General features: G+C 39.1%; 1 protein-coding gene and 1 non-coding gene across 3 annotated transcripts; both read left to right on the forward strand.

The window, feature by feature from the left end:
• Nucleotides 1-1,442: 1,442 nt before the first annotated feature.
• On the forward strand, nucleotides 1,443-14,985 carry LOC117451642 (plexin domain-containing protein 1-like). 2 transcript variants are annotated; one of them, XM_034090043.2, is made up of 14 exons: nucleotides 1,443-1,623; nucleotides 8,115-8,278; nucleotides 8,541-8,684; nucleotides 11,700-11,769; nucleotides 11,887-12,009; nucleotides 12,086-12,204; nucleotides 12,303-12,402; nucleotides 12,995-13,090; nucleotides 13,172-13,253; nucleotides 13,333-13,393; nucleotides 13,482-13,602; nucleotides 13,711-13,746; nucleotides 13,842-13,999; nucleotides 14,105-14,982. In XM_034090043.2, the coding sequence occupies exons 1-14, from the start codon at nucleotides 1,551-1,553 to the stop codon at nucleotides 14,219-14,221; spliced, it is 1,464 nt and encodes a 487-aa protein (XP_033945934.1). In that variant the 5' UTR covers nucleotides 1,443-1,550; the 3' UTR covers nucleotides 14,222-14,982. The 2 variants fall into 2 exon arrangements, with proteins under 2 accessions (XP_033945934.1, XP_033945935.1); XM_034090044.2 differs by lacking the exon at nucleotides 1,443-1,623 and adding an exon at nucleotides 5,856-6,446 and having other exon boundaries at nucleotides 14,105-14,985.
• trnac-gca (transfer RNA cysteine (anticodon GCA)) lies at nucleotides 10,721-10,792 on the forward strand. Its single transcript has one exon. It is a non-coding gene; the product is annotated as a tRNA-Cys (tRNA).
• Nucleotides 14,986-18,522: the final 3,537 nt, after the last annotated feature.

Raw genomic sequence — 18,522 nt, forward strand, 5'->3', positions numbered from 1 at the left:
ATGTAAAAAGTAGGCTACATTTAAATACATTAAGTAGAAGCTTTCCTGCTGTAGACTACATAAGTACAATTGTGCAGTACTTGTAGGTAGGCTACTTGAATTTAAGGTCTAATTTAGCATGTCAATGTTAAGCTACTTTGTAAGCCAACTTTTACTAGGCCTACATCTCAGAGGTAAATAATGAACGTTTGCTTCACTCCACTTGGGAACTTAAATTACTAGTAAGTCTACTCTGCAGATTAAATACACATTTTAAATCAACTAATGAACTATGATATATTAATATAGATTAAGCAGCCCAGCAATTGGCTATATAAAAACAAAAATTAAATCCACCATTACCAGCAGTGCAGTAATCAGCTTTTATGTCATTCAAATCACTGTATGCAACCTTTTTTCAAGAACTTGAGACAAAGTAGTATTGCATGTTAACACACAGTTTACAGTGGTAGAACAACAAATCCTAACACATAAAGGCTTAAGTTACCACATGGAAGGGGTGATCTGACTGCAAGAACATGTAGGATAATCTTAATGTGGGAGTTCAAACTGATAGTGACATCTTTTAAGTGGGCCTGTTTTAGGTCAAATAGAGCGCCATCTACTGCAGGTAATATACAATCACAATCTCAGAGTGATACATTATTATCTGTTTTTCCACATTTTGGCTTTTATTTGGATTATCCTCATCAGCACATGAACGAACAAGTGATGCTATGCTGAGTAAGTAAATCTAAATTGAAAGTTATTCCAACCTCTGTGTATTTATTTGTTTGTTTAAAGCCATGACCTAATAAAACCGACACCTGCTGCTGCACATTGTACACTGTATGATATTATGAGATTCGGCACTGATGGACTTTCCAGCTGTGAATCCAATAAACAGTCAGCTGCCATTTTCTTTGCCAAGGACTCTGTATTTGCTCCGGAAACAGATACAAATTATGAAAGCTGTGGTTGAGTGGTGCACATGCCATTTTAAACAAAATGTACTTTACCTCTGGAAATTAAACTGCAGCAAAGAGACGTTTCTGTTCATTTTGGTCACAATGTTGTTGTTAAAGTCAAGACAATGTATTAAGGAGTCATTTACAGACTTGACATGGAATGTATAATATTATTACTAGCATTTTTGTTTTGTTTATCATAATAACCATGTCTAATCTCAGATGCCAGATGGCTTAATCCTCAGAGCCGGTTTGGACAGAAGGAGGCGCCATTCCCACTGCTGACAGTCAAACTCCAGTACATTTTTGAATCCCAAAGAGAGTAAAGCATAATTTTATTAAATATAAATTAAAACTTGCTATCCAGGCCTTCAGTGTTCAGATGAAATACTTTCTCTTTTGTGATGCAAAGCCTCATCAGCTGATCCTTGTGTGTTTACAATTACCACGACAGCATTGAGGAGGAGGAAACAGGGGTGGTGTGAGGAGAGAGAGGGAGATTTGGAGGGAGGACGAAAGATTCAGAGAAAAGTTGTTTTTGCAAAGAGAAGAAGAGGAGGGAGACGAAAAGAGGAGCTGTTATTCTGTTTTTTTCTGGCCAACATGTGTTTCAGTTTGGTGATGCTACTTCTCTGTCTCTCCCAAGCAGAGCTGGGAAGAGTTCAACAGCAAACAGGTGAGCCTCCATCATCATCGCTTTAATGTCTCCACCTTTCCGACTGTCTGATCGTCACGGTGTCAAGTCACAGCGTCAAGTCACAGCGATGCTTAGGTTTACAGGTGTAAGTGTGCCTAACAGTTTTCTTTCTCTTGTGCTTAATTGGTACTTTATATTTTAAAGAGTTGCAAATCAACACTGCATACATTTAATTGTTACCTAATTCGTTTTTCTTTGTTTTTTTGTTAAAGGAGTTAGTTAACATTCTTATTTATAATTTTGTATAATAATGTTGTGCTATTTTAACTCACTGTAGACCGCATAGGAGTAGGAGTCTTTGTGGAACAGCAAACATGCATACCATGTCCTTTTTATTTTACTCCCAAGAATGAATGACCCAGTTTACAATAAAGTATACAATAAAAATACCCTATTTCACAAGCATGCAACTGAGTCTAAACAACAACAAACAGCTCGTCTCAGGTTTAAAATGAGATATTGAGTCTGTTTTTCTTCTTGACTCCCGGACCCTTCTAGACTCTGGCATAAAATGTCTGTAGGCTTTTCAAGCTGTAGATGTATCAGTTACCATCTTTGTTTTTTGAATTATATATCTATATATAAAGGTAGTTCAGGGGTGCAGAGTGTTATGCAGGAAGTGAGTTTGCTTTGGACATTCATATTAATTTATTTCTAGTTTTGAGGAATTTGACTGGTCACTCTCCACACTCCTCTCCCCTAACATTTCAGTAAATCCTCCAGTACTCCTCGTATTGTTCTGCAGACTGAAATGTGTTGCAGATGAAAACACGATACGACAGGAAGTGCTCAGATATATGCTTGCATGATAAGGGGTCAGCTGTTCTGTATTGACCTAACATATCCTCCTTTCCTTTGCCTAATTTACTCTTAATTGTCTCTTCACTCAACATTATTTCCTGCCCAGTTAAAAAAAATTACTCTGTTCCCGAGGGGGCCATCTACATCATCTGAACCAGTCTGTAATAACACCAAGCCCCAAGCAAAAGATAAATGGTGTACCCGTCAATGACCTCAGTGTTTGGTCTCTCATCTCTTGTCCTGCTGAAAGGGTTGCTTAACAAACAGCCTGAAGCTGATCCAGACAAGTTGGAGCAAAACTTGAAAATGAGAAACAAAGTTAAAGGTATTGTATTAAGACTGGAGTGGAGATAGGATGTTGTGGTCTGTGGATCTTAAATTGAATCTTTATTTTTATAAAAGTCAAAGGCAATTTAGCTTGTGATAATCAAAACAATCCTGCGTTTAAGGAAAAATAAAGTGGCAAGAACAAAACGATTTATGTGCCAACAGCCGAGCAACTTGCTCTTTGAATCAAGTTTTACTTTGGAACAGTGTTTGTATGGGAAATGGTTTTGGCCTGAACTCAGTCTCCATTTGTCTTATTTGTCTTATCGGACACAAACATTTGAAATGATAATGTTATGCTTATCCATGTAGAGATATTGTTTCACCATAACAAAAGACATGTGAAGCAATCAGTGTGCTCCGGTTCTCTGAACAAAAGTTGACCCAAATGGGATGTCCATCCACACAGTTTAGTTGTTGCAGTTTGTTAGGGACAACATCATTTAAATGGATCATTTTTAAGTTTCCTCATTCATTTATTCTCCTCTCAAATAAATAATGCCATTGTGAGTGTTTCTAGTATGTTACTTAGAAATATTAAGTTTAAAAGTGCATTCAGAAAGAAATACATTGCAGAAAACACGAAAAGAAACACAATATAATTATATACAAACAACTGAGACACTACAAAAACCCAAGTGGATAAATTGAGGTGCAATATATATATAAAAGACCAGGGCATTCCCCCCCAGAACCAAAAACATAATGAAACATTCATAAAAGAAAGCTTTAAGAACGGATTTAAAAAATATTCACTGAGATTACATTTGAGAATTGCACATCTGCAATTCAACCACATGCCTGAAATGAACTATGCATGTTTATTGCGGGTGATGCTGAGCCTCTGCTCAGGAAGGGTGTGTTCTCTCAGACCGCTCTGTCCTGACCGCTAAATGTCGTGGTTTAGATCCTAAAGGAGCGGACAGAGGTCAGTTTCCTGTCCAGACCATCTGCCCTTTCATTACATTTGAAAAAAGCATTTCCTGCTTTACCTCACCGGGTCTTTATGCCTGTCATCCTTTGCTTCAGTGCTGCCTCAAATCGTTTTTAAAGTGTTTACACCCTGAAACAAATATTTGAATTTTGCAAACCACTAGGCCAAGGGCAGATTTAGCCAATTAAAGTGTTCTCACTTTCTGAGTCAGACCAAAACCATTTCGACACTGTAACAGAGGCATGGTTTAGCTTTGGTAACCATATTGTGCTTCTCTTTACATTCATACCCACACTTTGTTTTGCTCTTTGTTTTCTCCTGCTCTAGTAAAAAGGAGCAGATATAAGAAACTAATCCAGGTTCATCTTAACATTTATAAACCTTAGCTTAGCTTTATTTTGTTATTTATGTACTAAATATCAAGAATTAAGATCACTCCTACCGTATGTCAAAATCAAATGTCAGTTTGAAAGGTGAGTTTCATATCATCATAGTTAATGTTGCCTGCCATTTTGTGTGAAGCCACAGTAACATAAGTGCGTGATGAATGTTTTATGGGAAGAGATGTGAGAGTGAGATTTTATCAGTTTGTTTTGGTCAAGAGACGATATGACTCCCATCTCACTGCTTTGATTATCTGCCAGGGATTGCAATACTATTGCCTGTGAGACTGATGGCCTGAGTAGATATTAAAGCCCCAGCTTTATGTTCAGCGTCTGCACCCCTCCCAGCTTTTCATGAACCAGAATAATGTTTATCTGCCGCACTGCAGACCATTTCTCCTCTTACCTCATATAAATGCCATAACAGGGCGGACCCAGCCCTCAACAATCACACATCTAGGTTTATTATATGAGCTGCCACAAATGCATTGACGCACCACTTAATTGAACAAAAGGGTGGAGAGAAACAAGCATAAATAAAATAAGCTCCCTATGAGGTAAAGACTTGTCACTACAGCCACTTAAATGACTCATTGTAGTTTTGACGGCTGGCAGACATCAGTGTTCTAATTGTGTGAATTCAGAGTGATGTTAAAAGCAGGCATCACCAGCAGAAGACCCACACAGTCTGAACTCTGGGCACAACGACATAGTTTAGAGACCAACCGGCCTATGTTTCCCTACCACACTCAGAAATGCAGGCATCAAACCAACTTCAAATTACATTTCAGTGGCAGGATGGGAGCTGCACGGGCTGTTGGAACCCATAAGGAGTTGTTTAAAAGCGTAAATGTGTTTTCTTGCCAATGATAAGACACATGCTTGAATTGAGTTTAGGCTTTGAACTGTGTTTTTTTTAACAAACTAGGATTAAGTTCTAGTCTGTTAAATTGGCTAGTGAAAGAGTTGATGGAAGTATGTCTGCATGTGAGGGAGTTTGCTGTTTTCTTTGTAGGCTTGACAACATGTGTAAAATAGCTGAATTTAAAGCAAATGCCTAATTCAGATGGCAGGTCAGTCTGGTCCTAACTAAAACAAATAAACCTGGTTTCTCTTTTTGTCCCTTTTGAGAACACAATAGACACCTTGTAATGTAGGTTTGGTTAGAGATGGAGTTAGTCATTTAATGGGTTTCACACCCATGAGCTACACCCTCATATAATTATTTTATACTCGGTTCAACAAAACCTCAAGATCCAACTGAATCACACTTCATTGAATGTGCACTCACGCACAAGACTTTACTCGTTCTGGATTCGTGTTTTCTTTTGCATTAAATGTTAAACAGAAATCTGTGCTAGCTGACTTTTATCTGTCATTTCACAAGAAGATTGTTTTCAAATTAAAATAACCTGAACTATTTCAAGACCAAGAGCATTAGTTTCTTTATGATTGCTTGAGCATTTTGTCATTTTTTTTAAATATACACATTTCCCAGACATAAGAACACCTCAGTTATTTTGCAAAATGAAACACTTCATTCCAAAAATCCAATGTTGTCAACACATGGCTAACAGTTAAACGATCTGATCCTATTTGAAGGACTTACACTAAACATTTGAACTTCCTAGCAATAGTCTTGGTTTCATTTTAACATAAAATTGTGAGAGTAAAGTATATGAGTACATTGACCAAACACAACACACATGAGCAGTTACTGCACCCTGGTGAAACTTTATTTCCACATTGTAAAATAAATCAACATATCTATGCATTTTCAAAAGGTACATTGTGCACTTACAAATCCAATCATCTTTAAATATAATACATAAACACAGCAATATAATTTGGGACCAAACAATAAATCATGGGTTATAGTTTTTACTATCAAATCGGAGATCGAGGGTCCTGCGAAGTAATAAGGTTGGACTGAAGCATAGGTCTTCTTGATTGATACACAACACTCAACAATTAGGTGTTTGCCAGGTGGTATTGGGCATGGCAATTTGAAATGGCAAACGAGTGATTGTATGTCACATGTTTGTTGAGAAATGTGTGAATTGCAAAAAGTGCCATGTTGATTTGCAAATTTAGCACAACAAAATGTTTTTGTTTTGGAGACTTCAGCTAATGTATTGCTCTCAAGAGTCAGAAATCAATTGTTTTGGTGAATTGAAATAAACTTAGGCAGAGTATGAGAGATGTAATTAAGTGATTTGAATCTGGTGTGTGTAATACGAGAGCTGGACAAAGACGTTTTTTAAGTAGACAAACCTGGCAATGGTCATGTTAAAGTATGCTTGTTTAAAAAATGGGATCACAGAATTATGGAGGAATACCACCTGGTAGCAAGAAAGGTACACATGTGTTTGAACGTTTTCAATAATAACGGTAAAAGCCAAAAGTTCTTTACATCGTGTCTAAATCTAAATGTTTAGTTAGTGCTTCATGTTCCCTCATGTCACTTTGAGAGAAGCTGGTCGGGTCTTACGGTGCTGCTAATGCTAACTAGCTTCTAGATGTAAGAAGCTAGCGTTAGCCTGATATCGACAGAAAACAACCAGTGAGGATTGACACGTTTAAATCCAGAGTGTACATGTGTTTGAGCCTGGGATTTCTACCGGACCACTGAGGGCCTGGTAGAGTCACCCTGCTCAGTTTTATTCTGCTCAGTTAGCAACATGTCCCGACATGAAATCACCGGAGCAACAGAGACAAACTCTTCGCGGCAGCCAAGCTGACCACGGCATGAGATTCACGGTGTTTATGAAGGGAAACTGAACACGACGGAGTGATTGTCGTGGCTTTTTTTGTTCTTTAACGTTACCAGCACCGCACCAAACACCTCCTGTAGTTTCCTGGAAGCCAGACAAGAAAACAGAAAACGTTAAGTACAGAAGGCCGCCCATATTTAGGGTTAGAGGAGACACCCCGCCAAATGACGACGCTTTCTCGGGGTTTATATAGGCCGATGTGTGACGTCATTTTGTCGGCTACCGTGGTCTACCTAAAAAACGCGCAGCACCGTTTATACTCCAGTGAGACCATGGATGGATACATTTTAAATGTACTCAAATATTGTATAATTTATATAAGAACAATTTTCCTCTACTTATACTATGTTTGATTATTGTCATGCTACTATTCTTCAACTCAACACTTTGCAAGTCAATATAACACTTAGGCAGTACAGTGTACAATTTTGAGGGACTTTACCCCAGTATTTCAGTTTTTTGCCACTCAGTACTTATCCCACCTCTGCACTTAGGCAACTTATGATTAAGAAACAAGGAAAATATTTTGAAGTTAATAGATGTAATATATCAATAATCCAAAAAAGTAGCTGGTTTAAACTGACTATGTGACCAATTACGTGGTTTAACATTTCTGCAGACAATTCGATGCAGAAAGAAAGTCCTTGCAATGTAGCCTACAGCTCTATCAGTGACTGAGGTTATACAAGGACCAGGATAGGTCCTCGTCTTGCTAAAATAAACTCAGAACATCAACTAGGAATATGCGGCTTTCAAAATGTGGATTTGAAGAAATCCAAACCATCAATTCAATCACCAAGAACTTTAAAACAAAAGTTACCTACCCCAATCTGCTTACTAAATATGGTTAACATTGTTTGTAAGATTTGACTGTTCCTTCCGAGCTCATAAAATGTTATTTGTATTGTTTCTGTCTTTGTTTATCAGTGGCTTTAACTGACAAGGTCGAGAATGCAATCAAAACACATTGTAATATGTGATTTGGCTGAGTGGTTGATTCCTCAGCCTAAACTAGTAAACAATTTGAAGAGACTGAATAAAACTGGCATCTGAAATGTATCCCAACAGTAATGCTGCCAGAGTCAACAAAATATATAGGCTCATGTGGGCTTTTCCTTTTTTCCTTTCTCCTCTCTTCTTAGAATTTCAAATGTATCATTATGGCATGGAAGAAAGATGCAAGTGATTATACCATCAAAATCTATGGTAACGGACATAACATACTAACCTGATATTCATTGTTGTGGACAGATGATTGGTACAGTGTGATCTCAGAGCATAGAGAGTCCACTGGAGGTGACAATCATCCTCACAGAGCGCAGCGGTCATCTTCAGGCCACGTGAGGATAAGCAGGGCAGTCCTGGGTGGAGGGCTAACCATCAACATCCTGCCAGACAACACGACACGTGGAGTGGTGAGAGCTGAACCGCAGTGTTTTATGACTGTAATGGTTTGTGGCATAGATTATGTGTTTGGCTTTTGGAATGTTTTATTTGTTTTAGTTGGAGTTAAACACTGCCCTGTTTTGGAAATAGAGAAATAGAGTTTACTAATTTCCACTCACTAGGAGAGGTCTATGACAGCATAATGTGAACTCTTGATGCCTGTATGACATATTTCCTAAAAACAGTCACACATTACAACTTCTAATCCTCCGTGTTTTTCTTGTGTGTCAGGAGGATTCTGGAAAATATTACGCATGGCGTAGCTTTGGCCCAGAAGACCAGCGCTCACAAGAACTATGGGTAGATATGAGTGACGTCCGACATGGTCAAGTAAGAGTCCATGGCATTCTGTCAAATTCATACAAACAGGCTGTGGTGAGTACAACAGACACAAAAGACAAGCATATTCTTACTTTTTCTGTAGGTTATTGGTGAAAAGTATACATATTAATATATCCTCTGTGCAATTTGCCTTTTATATCTGCAGTCGAATGCTCTGTCACTGAACTATACTATTACCAACACAACTGAGGTGCTTAGTGATAGTCTTGTAATAACCATATGGTTATTAATGGTTATAAATAACACAACACATTTAAAAACAATTGTGCATCTCTCGCTTCTTCTCATCAACATAACATATGAAGGTAAAAGTATTATAGGTATGACACATTTTGTAGATATGACACATATTGCATCATATGGGAACCCTGATTTTAGGGGATTTCTTCATCTGCAGTCAAATGCTTTTTCACTGGCATAAACCCCCTATGACAAGCTTCTTTTGACTAACATTGGTGGCATGGTACATTCAATTTTTTTTTTACTCAAACAGTACAATATTAAGAGTAAGAAAAAGTTTGTCTCCTTAATTCTATTTGTTAACACTTTTAGGAATTTCATACCACAGCTATTTCTTCCCACACAGTTAACGGGGCACCCAGCGTTAATGGGGACCACATGCAGTCAAATGCTCTACTGCAGAGCTAAAGACCTGCTATGAGTTACAATTATTAATCAAAATTGTTTTATAAATGACATATAAACACATTCAAAGAGAAGACCTTCACATAAATGCAAAATGTGTGCAAGACCAATACATCTGTATTTAAAGGACCTGTGTTCTTGTGACATATTGGTAGAAAGTTACTTACTGTGCACTAGCCTATTTTGATGAACTACTTAGTTGTTGTTCAGTTAGTTGTCAAACATTTATATCCTTATTGTACGTTTCCAGACTGACACAAATTAACAACTGTCACAGGGATATGGCTGAGTGGTGACTGAAGATCAAGACATCTAAAGTTTAAATCTGGTGCCCCCTACATGTGACATAATGCAGCATCTACTGCACAAGTGCAGCTGCATTTCAAGTGCGGTCTGCAGTCAAAGCTCTACCGCTGGAACCTCTGTCCCAGTAATTTGGTGATAGTATGAACAAGCAGGGGGCATCCAATTATATGCAAAATGTATGATACACCAATCTGGAGACACATTGGGATTTATCCAGATACCCTTTTTACTGAAGCTATGCAAGTTGAGCAATACAAATGTATCTGTTCTATGTCCTTGATGAAATTGAGTGCAACAAAAACAAGTACACAGTCAGCTTCTGATTGTACATTTCTCAAATGAGAAAATCCCAACATTTTCTCCCAATACTTTATTTTTAGGGTATGTCAGGATGTTCAGTTTGAAATATAAGGTAGGGGAGCTAATGGACCAGGGAAATGTCGATACTTGCCAAGAGCTTCAGGCCTGCCAGAGGCTGTCAGCACCAACCGAGTTCTGACCTCTCGTTGTCCAACACCTGGCACCTGAGCCACATCTCACTTTAATATAAAAAGATGTAGTGGATCCAGAACAGGAAAGGAAAACTCCTAAACGCTAAGAAATATGTAATGGAAAAAATGTATTCTCCATTTGGAAAGAGCTTTAAATAAAACATGTTCAGGTTATACAGTTTAGGAGTAAACTGTTTTTACATTAGATACATATTTGAAGCTAAGAAGAAAAATGTGCTTGCCTTTTTGGAAAACAAAAGGTACTGGTCATGTGTTTTTATTATATTAAATTACAGCTAGAGCTGCAGGTGAGGGTTATAATTTGTATCAATGGTAACAGCAGGGCCAGTATTCCCTTTGCTCTCTTGATTATTGACACTCATAATAGAGTTTGAATATCAGTTTTGAAAAAAATCACACTCTGTTACCTCAATGACCTCCTCCTACGCAGCCAAGTTGTGTCTATGTTTTAACAAGATCATTGCCGTTGTTACATCAGATATTATGCTGAGGAGAGTGTTAGTCACAGCTGTCTGCTTTTAAAAGCTGAGTCACAGCCTGCTAACACAAACAAGTGCCTGTTCCTTTGTAAATAGTAATAATGATAACAATGTGAAATAGGAGCATGGGGGTATAGCTCAGTGGTAGAGCATTTGACTGCAGATCAAGAGGTCCCTGGTTCAAATCCGGGTGCCCCCTCATTTTCAGTATGAACCGAGTATTTGATACATGAACACATTCAGTCAGTCAGATTTCATATCAATTGTTCTAACACGCATTGTCAAATGATATTCAGTTGAGTATTAACCCTGAAAATTGCAGTCAGGCCAATTTGGCGTTACATGGTTGTTGATGGTGAGTGTTTGCTTTTAAGGAAAGTGGACAGTTTTGCGAATAACAATGACAAAAGCAGCAACATTGGATAACTTGCTTCATTGGTTTCTGTAAATCCCCCCTGTGTGCGTAGGCATTTGAATGTTCTACCAACTAAATGTTGATGTTTCTGAATAGATTGATAGTATAACAAAATGGTGGGCATATATTAATATAACTCTTAGGGATATAACAAAACTCTTTACATAAAGGTGTTAGTGGAGTAATTAAATGAGTGGTGCGCTACCATACAATGAGGGAAATCAAACAAAACATAGCGCCTGCAGCCTCTTTATTCTATCTCAGTGCAATACAAACTTGGTTTTCTCCTTATATATATATAGAAATGTTTATTCATTGGGATAAACCCCTTGAGATGCACCATCTCGTTTTCAAGGGGTCCCGACAATAGCAACAACTTACAGACATACATAAACAAAAAGACAAAATGCTAAACATGACACACAAGACAAACCACATACAGTCTGTTAAGTGAAATTCAAGCAATGCACACAATCATTACAATTTGAGACAGTCGAGCAAATCAGTTTCATCAATATCATTTTCATTAATAACAAGTACAGACCAGTTGAAAGTGAGATGATAATGCACTTTCAACTGGTCTCCTTGAAGAAAATGATTAGGATGCTTTCAACTTGAAAACGCTAGCAACCGTTTGATACCCCCAATGCCTCATTTTCTCTCTGTCTGCTTCTATCCACTCTCTTTGCAGAGAGTTGCCCTGTCGTTTGACTTTCCTTTTTACGGACACTACCTGAGGCAGATCACCATAGCAACTGGAGGTACTGTTTTTTTCATTTTAGAACAGATGTGACCTTTCCTGCATGCGTTCAGAGCAGAGAAGTGTTTTGCAGATCATACGCAAAATCTTACATATTTGTCCATCTGGCCGTGTTCAGGCTTTATCTTCACAGGGGACATTACTCACCGTATGCTCACGGCCACACAGTACATCGCCCCTCTAATGGCACATTTTGACCCAAGCTACGCTAAAGAATCTACTGTGCAATACCTGGACAATGGTAAGATACGACCACACATTTGATCACGATTGCCCAGTAACATATCTGACACATTGTTGACGTTCCCTGTCTTCAGGTGAGGTGTTTGTGGTCCAGTGGGATCGGGTCAGACTCCGGGGAAAAGAGTCAGAAGGAGAATTTACGTTTCAGGCTGCTCTTCACAAAACAGGAACCATCACATTCAGCTACCGAGATGTGAGTAAGCCACATCTCTTTTCTGCTCTCGGTAGCTTTCTAAAATGGTGCTCTTTCATTTTGCTGCATGCATAAGCGGTTCCCTTTTTGTCTGTCAGATACCTCTGTCTTTAGATGTGATCGGTTCAGCTGAGCATCCAATAAAGGCCGGTTTGTCTGATGCTTTTATGGTCACGCCAGTTTCTCCTCAATCACCAGGTCGGCAATAAAGTTTATGCAAATACGTTTCATTCATATTTGTATCTGTTATCATGATTGTTTTGTGTTATCCTGCCATTGAACCAAACCAGATTAGGATAATAGAGTTGACGTTGAGCTTTATCTCTGTCCATTTAAACTCTTTATACTGCTGCAACTAACAATTGTTTCCATTAGTGATTCTTCTGTGAATTATTTCCTCCATTGTTTGGTCTTTAATACAAAAAAGTAAGAACATGTCAATCCCTGTTTCTCAAAGTCCATGGTGATGTCTTTAAAGGACTTATTTTTTCATTTTGAAACCCAAATATTTTTACTGTAATATGATATAAAACAGATGGAGAAGGCAAGGCAAGTTTATTTATATAGAAATGTTAGAAGGACATGATTTCAGAGGGTGGAATCAGCATTATTTATCTGTTGACTACAACATAAATCAATTGTAAAAACAGATTGCTATTTTTTTGGAACACTGTCTTATCGTTTTTTGACTAATTATTGCACGTCTACTTATATTAAAGACATTAACCACATATTTTGGATACATAGTACTGTATGTGAAAACCTGACAACAAACCTGTTATTGACTTAGATGCCAAGCAACGGACAATTTATGAGTACCATCGGGTCGAGATAGACACTACAAAGATCACCAGCTACTCTGCTGTTGAATTCACTCCTCTGCCTAGTAAGTGATTATTATTAAATATAAGTATCTGTTCAATATGTTGGATGTGTTATAATATGTTACCTCCTTCTCTTTATTCAGCCTGTCTACAACATGATAGCTGTGAGCTCTGCCTCTCATATAACCAAACCTCTGGTTGTAGCTGGTGCCACGTACTCCAGAGGTGAGCAGTACATTGCGATAGCCTAAACATTCATATAGTGCTGTTTTACCTTTATAAATATACATCTGATCCGTTTTAGATGTTCAGATGGCATGGATAGACACAGACAAGAATGGTTGGACTATGCCTGCTCAGAGGAGGTAATGTGGACAACAAGAATACATATCTGCTTATTTGCCATTTGTAAGCCTCATGCATAAAATATATTGCATTGTTGTATATGGGCAGAGCAAAAATGCAACCTGTGAGGATTACTCCAGGGTTGACAGCTCCACTGGTTCCTCTATCACACCAGAGATCGAGAATGTCACCTCACTGACTCCTCTACAAAAAGGCTGTGAATGTGACGGTAAGGCTGAGCTATTCTTAGTATTTCCCCCCCACATTTAGTCGCTGAATAAGAATAGATTCAGCCATGAAATAAGTATGGAAATGATGGCTTTCTGTTTTCTCACAGATGAGACCAAACGTCATATATTTAAGACTGGCAACGGTGAGTTATTATTCTCAGAAACAGAATGAGAACAAAAAACTAAAATATAGAGCCCTTTGAAGAGGTATAATAATGAGGTTTCATCTCTATTACAGATGTGAAGACAGATTCTTCAACCAAGAGGGACGGGTTGGCTAATACAGGAGTGATAGCTGGTATAGCAGCTGCACTGGTTTTAGTTTTGGCTATGGTACTGGTAGCTCTTTACATCAACTACCATCCAACTGCTGCATCACCACTTTACCTCATCCAGGTGAGCACTGAATGTGTCCGACACCTTTCCTGACAGGAGCCATGTGTGCTTAAATTACACATATCCACAACAAACATCATCTTTTACGTTTCCTTTTTTTTTTAGCGACGCAATAACTGGCCATCCTTGAAGTTTCGGAAGCAACAGCCTGGTTACACAGAAGTGGAAGTGGAAGTGGAAGGTCATGATAAAGACAGCATTGTTCAAGCCGGGCCATGTTGAAATAATGGATGGAACCTAAAATATTCAAATTGAACTTATTTCTACAAACATCCAAATATATACATTCGTGCAAAACCAGTTCAAGTATTACATTCATATTGTTGTTTTTTAAGATGTCAGGCAACATTTTTGCAACAGTTTTTGTAGATTAAAGCTGATTTTTAATTATTTAACGATTTAATTAAACATGTATGTCTCTCTGGGTGTGCTTCAGTTTCAATTCCTGTTGCTTTTGGTGGGGAATTTTGAGTACCTACAACTTTGTTTTGCAAGAACACACTGCACAGTTCCTGAAAAATACTCCAGTTGTAATGTCAGCAGTATTTTATATTTGATTTGATATTTGATTCTGGAGTAGGCTACTTGATAAAAGGAGTGAAAATCCTTATAGAAAATACCATGCATGAGGCATATTTAGGAAAACAGACAGTACAGCCTTTTTGTCAGCAGGTGTCCTCCTAACCACATACATGACATGGACATCAACTAGGACACGCAGTGAACGTGGCATATGTGTACAAATATGATTTGAGATCACTGTATTGGTAAAGCCCCAAAGATCTGCAACAATGAAGATGATCGCATGCGTTTGCTATGCGAGCACAGATGGGAAGAGGACAGTCGTGTTGAACATGCAGAAGGGTGGATCTGGATTACAACACAGAATGTGGACTGTGTTGCGATGGTATTTCAGTTTCAGTTGAATATGCACGATTTATAGGTGATGAAGTTCCTTCAAATGAATGACCAAATGATTCAAATCTTTCTTCCAAGTAAAACATTGAACCCCCCACACTGCTTCTTCCCTTTCTGCTCGGACACGCGCCGCCGAGGGAGGGAGAGAGAGAGAGAGAGAGAGATAGAGAGATAGAGAGATAGAGAGAGAGAGGGAAGCGGGAGTGCGCTTTCCGTGTCTGGTTAGTGGACTGACAGCCAGCTGTGCGGCTACAACGACAACAACAACCTCCTGGATTTTCTACATACAACTAGATTAGTGTTGGTCTGTTACTGATCATTATCGTGCACTATATCTAGTTTTTGAAGTGAGGACTCGACAGCATAAAGCTAAAAGCAGTATCGTCGGCGGTTTCCGTGCTAACTAGCTAGAAGAGCATTCCTCCAACATGAATCCGTCGTGTGGCAGATGTAATCTAGTCGTATACCCCACGGAAAAAGTGAATTGTCTGGACAAGGTAAGAACGTGAAAATGTCGCCTTACTTCTTACTCTTTGTTTTTAAAATACTCCTTACACCCCAACATTCTTTGGTACGTTTTCTACACGCATTCTGCTCTGCTAAAATGACACCCTTCACGTATTTTTGTGAATGAATCGAACACCCCAACAGGACAGGTATTTCGCTAGCAAGACAAGCTAACGGCTAGCTTAACGTCTGGGTGGCGATGTCACAAGACCCGAGCGCGGACTAGAAGCAAAATATCGTGTTGATAATGGACAACTTTAACAAAACAGAATATATATATTTTTTTCAACACGACAATGATTCAAGGCTACGGTATTGATTCGCCCTAAAACCAGCGTCTCACGGTGCTTCCCACAGCCTGGTTTGGGCCTGGCAGGAACCACTGTTTAGAAGAAAACTGATGTTTAGCTAACGTTTCTAACCTCAACACATCTAGTTGTAGGATTTACCTTTACAAATACTTAACGATTCATGACTTTCGATGGAATGAAATAGTCCAATGTCGTGGGCAGCATGGACAGATTTAGACATGTCTGTGTCCAATTCACCGGCTAATCCAAGTCAGGGATCATTAGAGGAGCCGCCTCAATTACTTTTCAGTCAAAAACAGATTCCTAATCTCAGCCAAGGTGTTAATCTCATCAATATTGCCCGTAGGGACTCCTATGTCCAGCTCATTATATCACATGTGAGCTACACTTTCAGTTAACATTGATACATCACAGCTTGTCATTGGAGGGAAATGTGAAATAAGTCCTGCATTTACTGAATGTTGTTGCACTCAGCACTACAGACTGTAACTTTGCAACAACATACATGTAACACACACTCACTTTACTAGTTGGGTGGGGTCTGTTGTTTGTCATATGAAGAGTAGTGTTTATGTATTTTGGCCAAGGCAGTACTTGGGGCACTGAATGGCTATTGAAAATCAATCCCTGTTGAGACTTGTTTATCTGACAGGGAAGGTGGGGAAAGAGCACACTATCTAAAGTAACATCACTTATTGATTGAATGCAATATTTCTCTCTGCAAAGATGTGTTCTTGAATGCACCATGAGTAATGTTTTCCCAAATTGCTCTGGACTGGAATTGATTTATCTCAGAATCCCTCTCACACTTGAACAAAATACAAGTCATGTTAGAAGACTGGCATTGATGATAAGATAACCAAATTGCCACAAGTACAGCCTGAATGTGCGTTGGTATCTGGCCTGAAGCCGAGTGCATTCCAGCAGACGGACACTCCCATACAGCGTGCTCTTGTCAGGGGCCTGCTGTGTCGTCTCCCTGCTGCTCTGAACCCATACAGGAGAGTAGCCTGTCGTCCGTCTTCGCTACCATTCTGCATCAGTGCTCACCCCTTCAGACATGCCAACAAAATCACGCCTTCCCCATCTCCGTGGCGCGCACACATACAGACACTACCATTCTCTTTCTGTTAACAGCAGCTACATTGGCTGGGGGTTTTCCATGTGCTAGGCTAGCTCAGGTGAAGGCAGAGGGGAGTTGAGTGTTCTGCCGCTTCCTCCATTGGTGTTCTGAGCCACTGATGAATGGCTACCTTTACCTGACAGTGTTCTTCTATAACACCCCCCTCTGTGGGGCAGGGAGTTTGAGCCACAGAGGCTTGTTTGTCTGTCAGCTGCATTCCACTATAGCAGGGCTGGGCCCAGCAGAGGGAGCGGACAGCAGAGCACATGTAAAGACAGGAAGTGAAGTTTGGTTGAGCTGTTAGCCTTGTTATTTGGTTTTCCTTTATTTCTTAAGAGATTGTTGATAGTAAGGAGTTTTAAGCTGACGTTTTTGGATATAAAGTCAGGCTCATATCAGTTTGGTTAGTTTTTGTTGCTTTTGAACTCCAGTCAATACAAACTTGTTACAAAGAAGCGATAAAGTAGTTGTTTTTACCAGCGCCCTTAATGCAACCCTTCGAAATAAAAACATTTAGGTTAATGTGCATTGTCTGGATGATTGCAATGATTTGTATGTGTGTCACAAGATTGCCAGCCATTTCCTGCACTCAGGAAGTGTGTATTCTCAAGATAAATTGAGAGATCCGTGTTGAGTGGTTAACGCTTAAAGCTGATCTCTCACTGAACTACTCGACTCTGCTCCAGTGTCTGTGAGCCTGTCCCCACCTGCAGGTGAAGAGAAACAGATGTATTCATATTTAACTGGGCTATTGTGCCGTGCCATACATTGTGAAGCTGTCAAACTGGTTCCAGAGTGGGTAAATCAGCTACTATTTCAGTGGACGTAGTGTTTTCAAAATCTATGAATAATGTGAGAAACTGACTTCTTCTGAAAGCTCATCCTTCAACAAGTATGAAGCCTAAACACATTTGCTTCTGGCTCTTGAATTCATGTTTTGACTTTTGAATATGTTAAATGTCAAAACATCTTAATCAGTGTTTAGACACACTATTGGTAAGATTCATTCTGAGGCAAGACCTGTTTGCTTGTTGCAGACGCTGCTTTTACAAAACAAAAGATCTCCCTATGGCACCAAGTATCAAGAAGACACAATACAAAAAACAGCTTGTCAGTGGAGGAGAAGGTCACACATACATATGGATGAATGGACAAAAGCCAGCCGGAGGTTATTTTCCTCATATCAGCATGTCAGTGGTGAAGGCTTTTACAATGCAGACAGACAAGACATATCACTGTTTTCATGATTCTGCGGTCTTGGTTTTCTTCACTTATGTTGAACCAACAATTTCAATAGGCAGCTCTTTTTTTAGCTGGTAGCTAATAAAAGGGACTGCACTTCTTGGTTCACATGATCTCGAATGTTCAGACGCAGCTGGCATTAACCAAAGTGTGTGTAGAAATCAGATGTCATGCACCATTCGCTTCACACTCTGATGTATCCGACACATACGGTCATTCTGTACTCTGGCTTTCACAGTTACAATTAACTCGGGTTCATTTTTATTATTTAGCTAACAAATTGGTTGCTGTGTTATTTGGCTTCCGTGTGGGGTTTCTGGTTCAGATGTGTGCCCCAATTGTGCTGCTGCCTTTCAATCCCAGGGCATTGCTGCAAAAGAGGGTTAAAGGTCGGAAGAGTACAGGAGATTTGTGCAGCTCAG

Source organism: Pseudochaenichthys georgianus, chromosome 8 (genome assembly GCF_902827115.2).
Source record: "Pseudochaenichthys georgianus chromosome 8, fPseGeo1.2, whole genome shotgun sequence".
In the NCBI taxonomy this organism is placed as follows: Eukaryota; Metazoa; Chordata; class Actinopteri; order Perciformes; family Channichthyidae; genus Pseudochaenichthys; species Pseudochaenichthys georgianus.

Excerpts from the sequence above, each read along its gene's own strand:
- LOC117451642 (XM_034090043.2), top strand. The coding sequence starts at position 1,551 with ATGTGTTTCAGTTTGGTGATGCTACTTCTCTGTCTCTCCCAAGCAGAG. Across the intron at positions 12,403-12,994 it reads AGTTTCTCCTCAATCACCAG|ATGCCAAGCAACGGACAATT; the intron begins GTCGGCAATAAA and ends TTATTGACTTAG. Across the intron at positions 14,000-14,104 it reads CACCACTTTACCTCATCCAG|CGACGCAATAACTGGCCATC; the intron begins GTGAGCACTGAA and ends TTTTTTTTTTAG.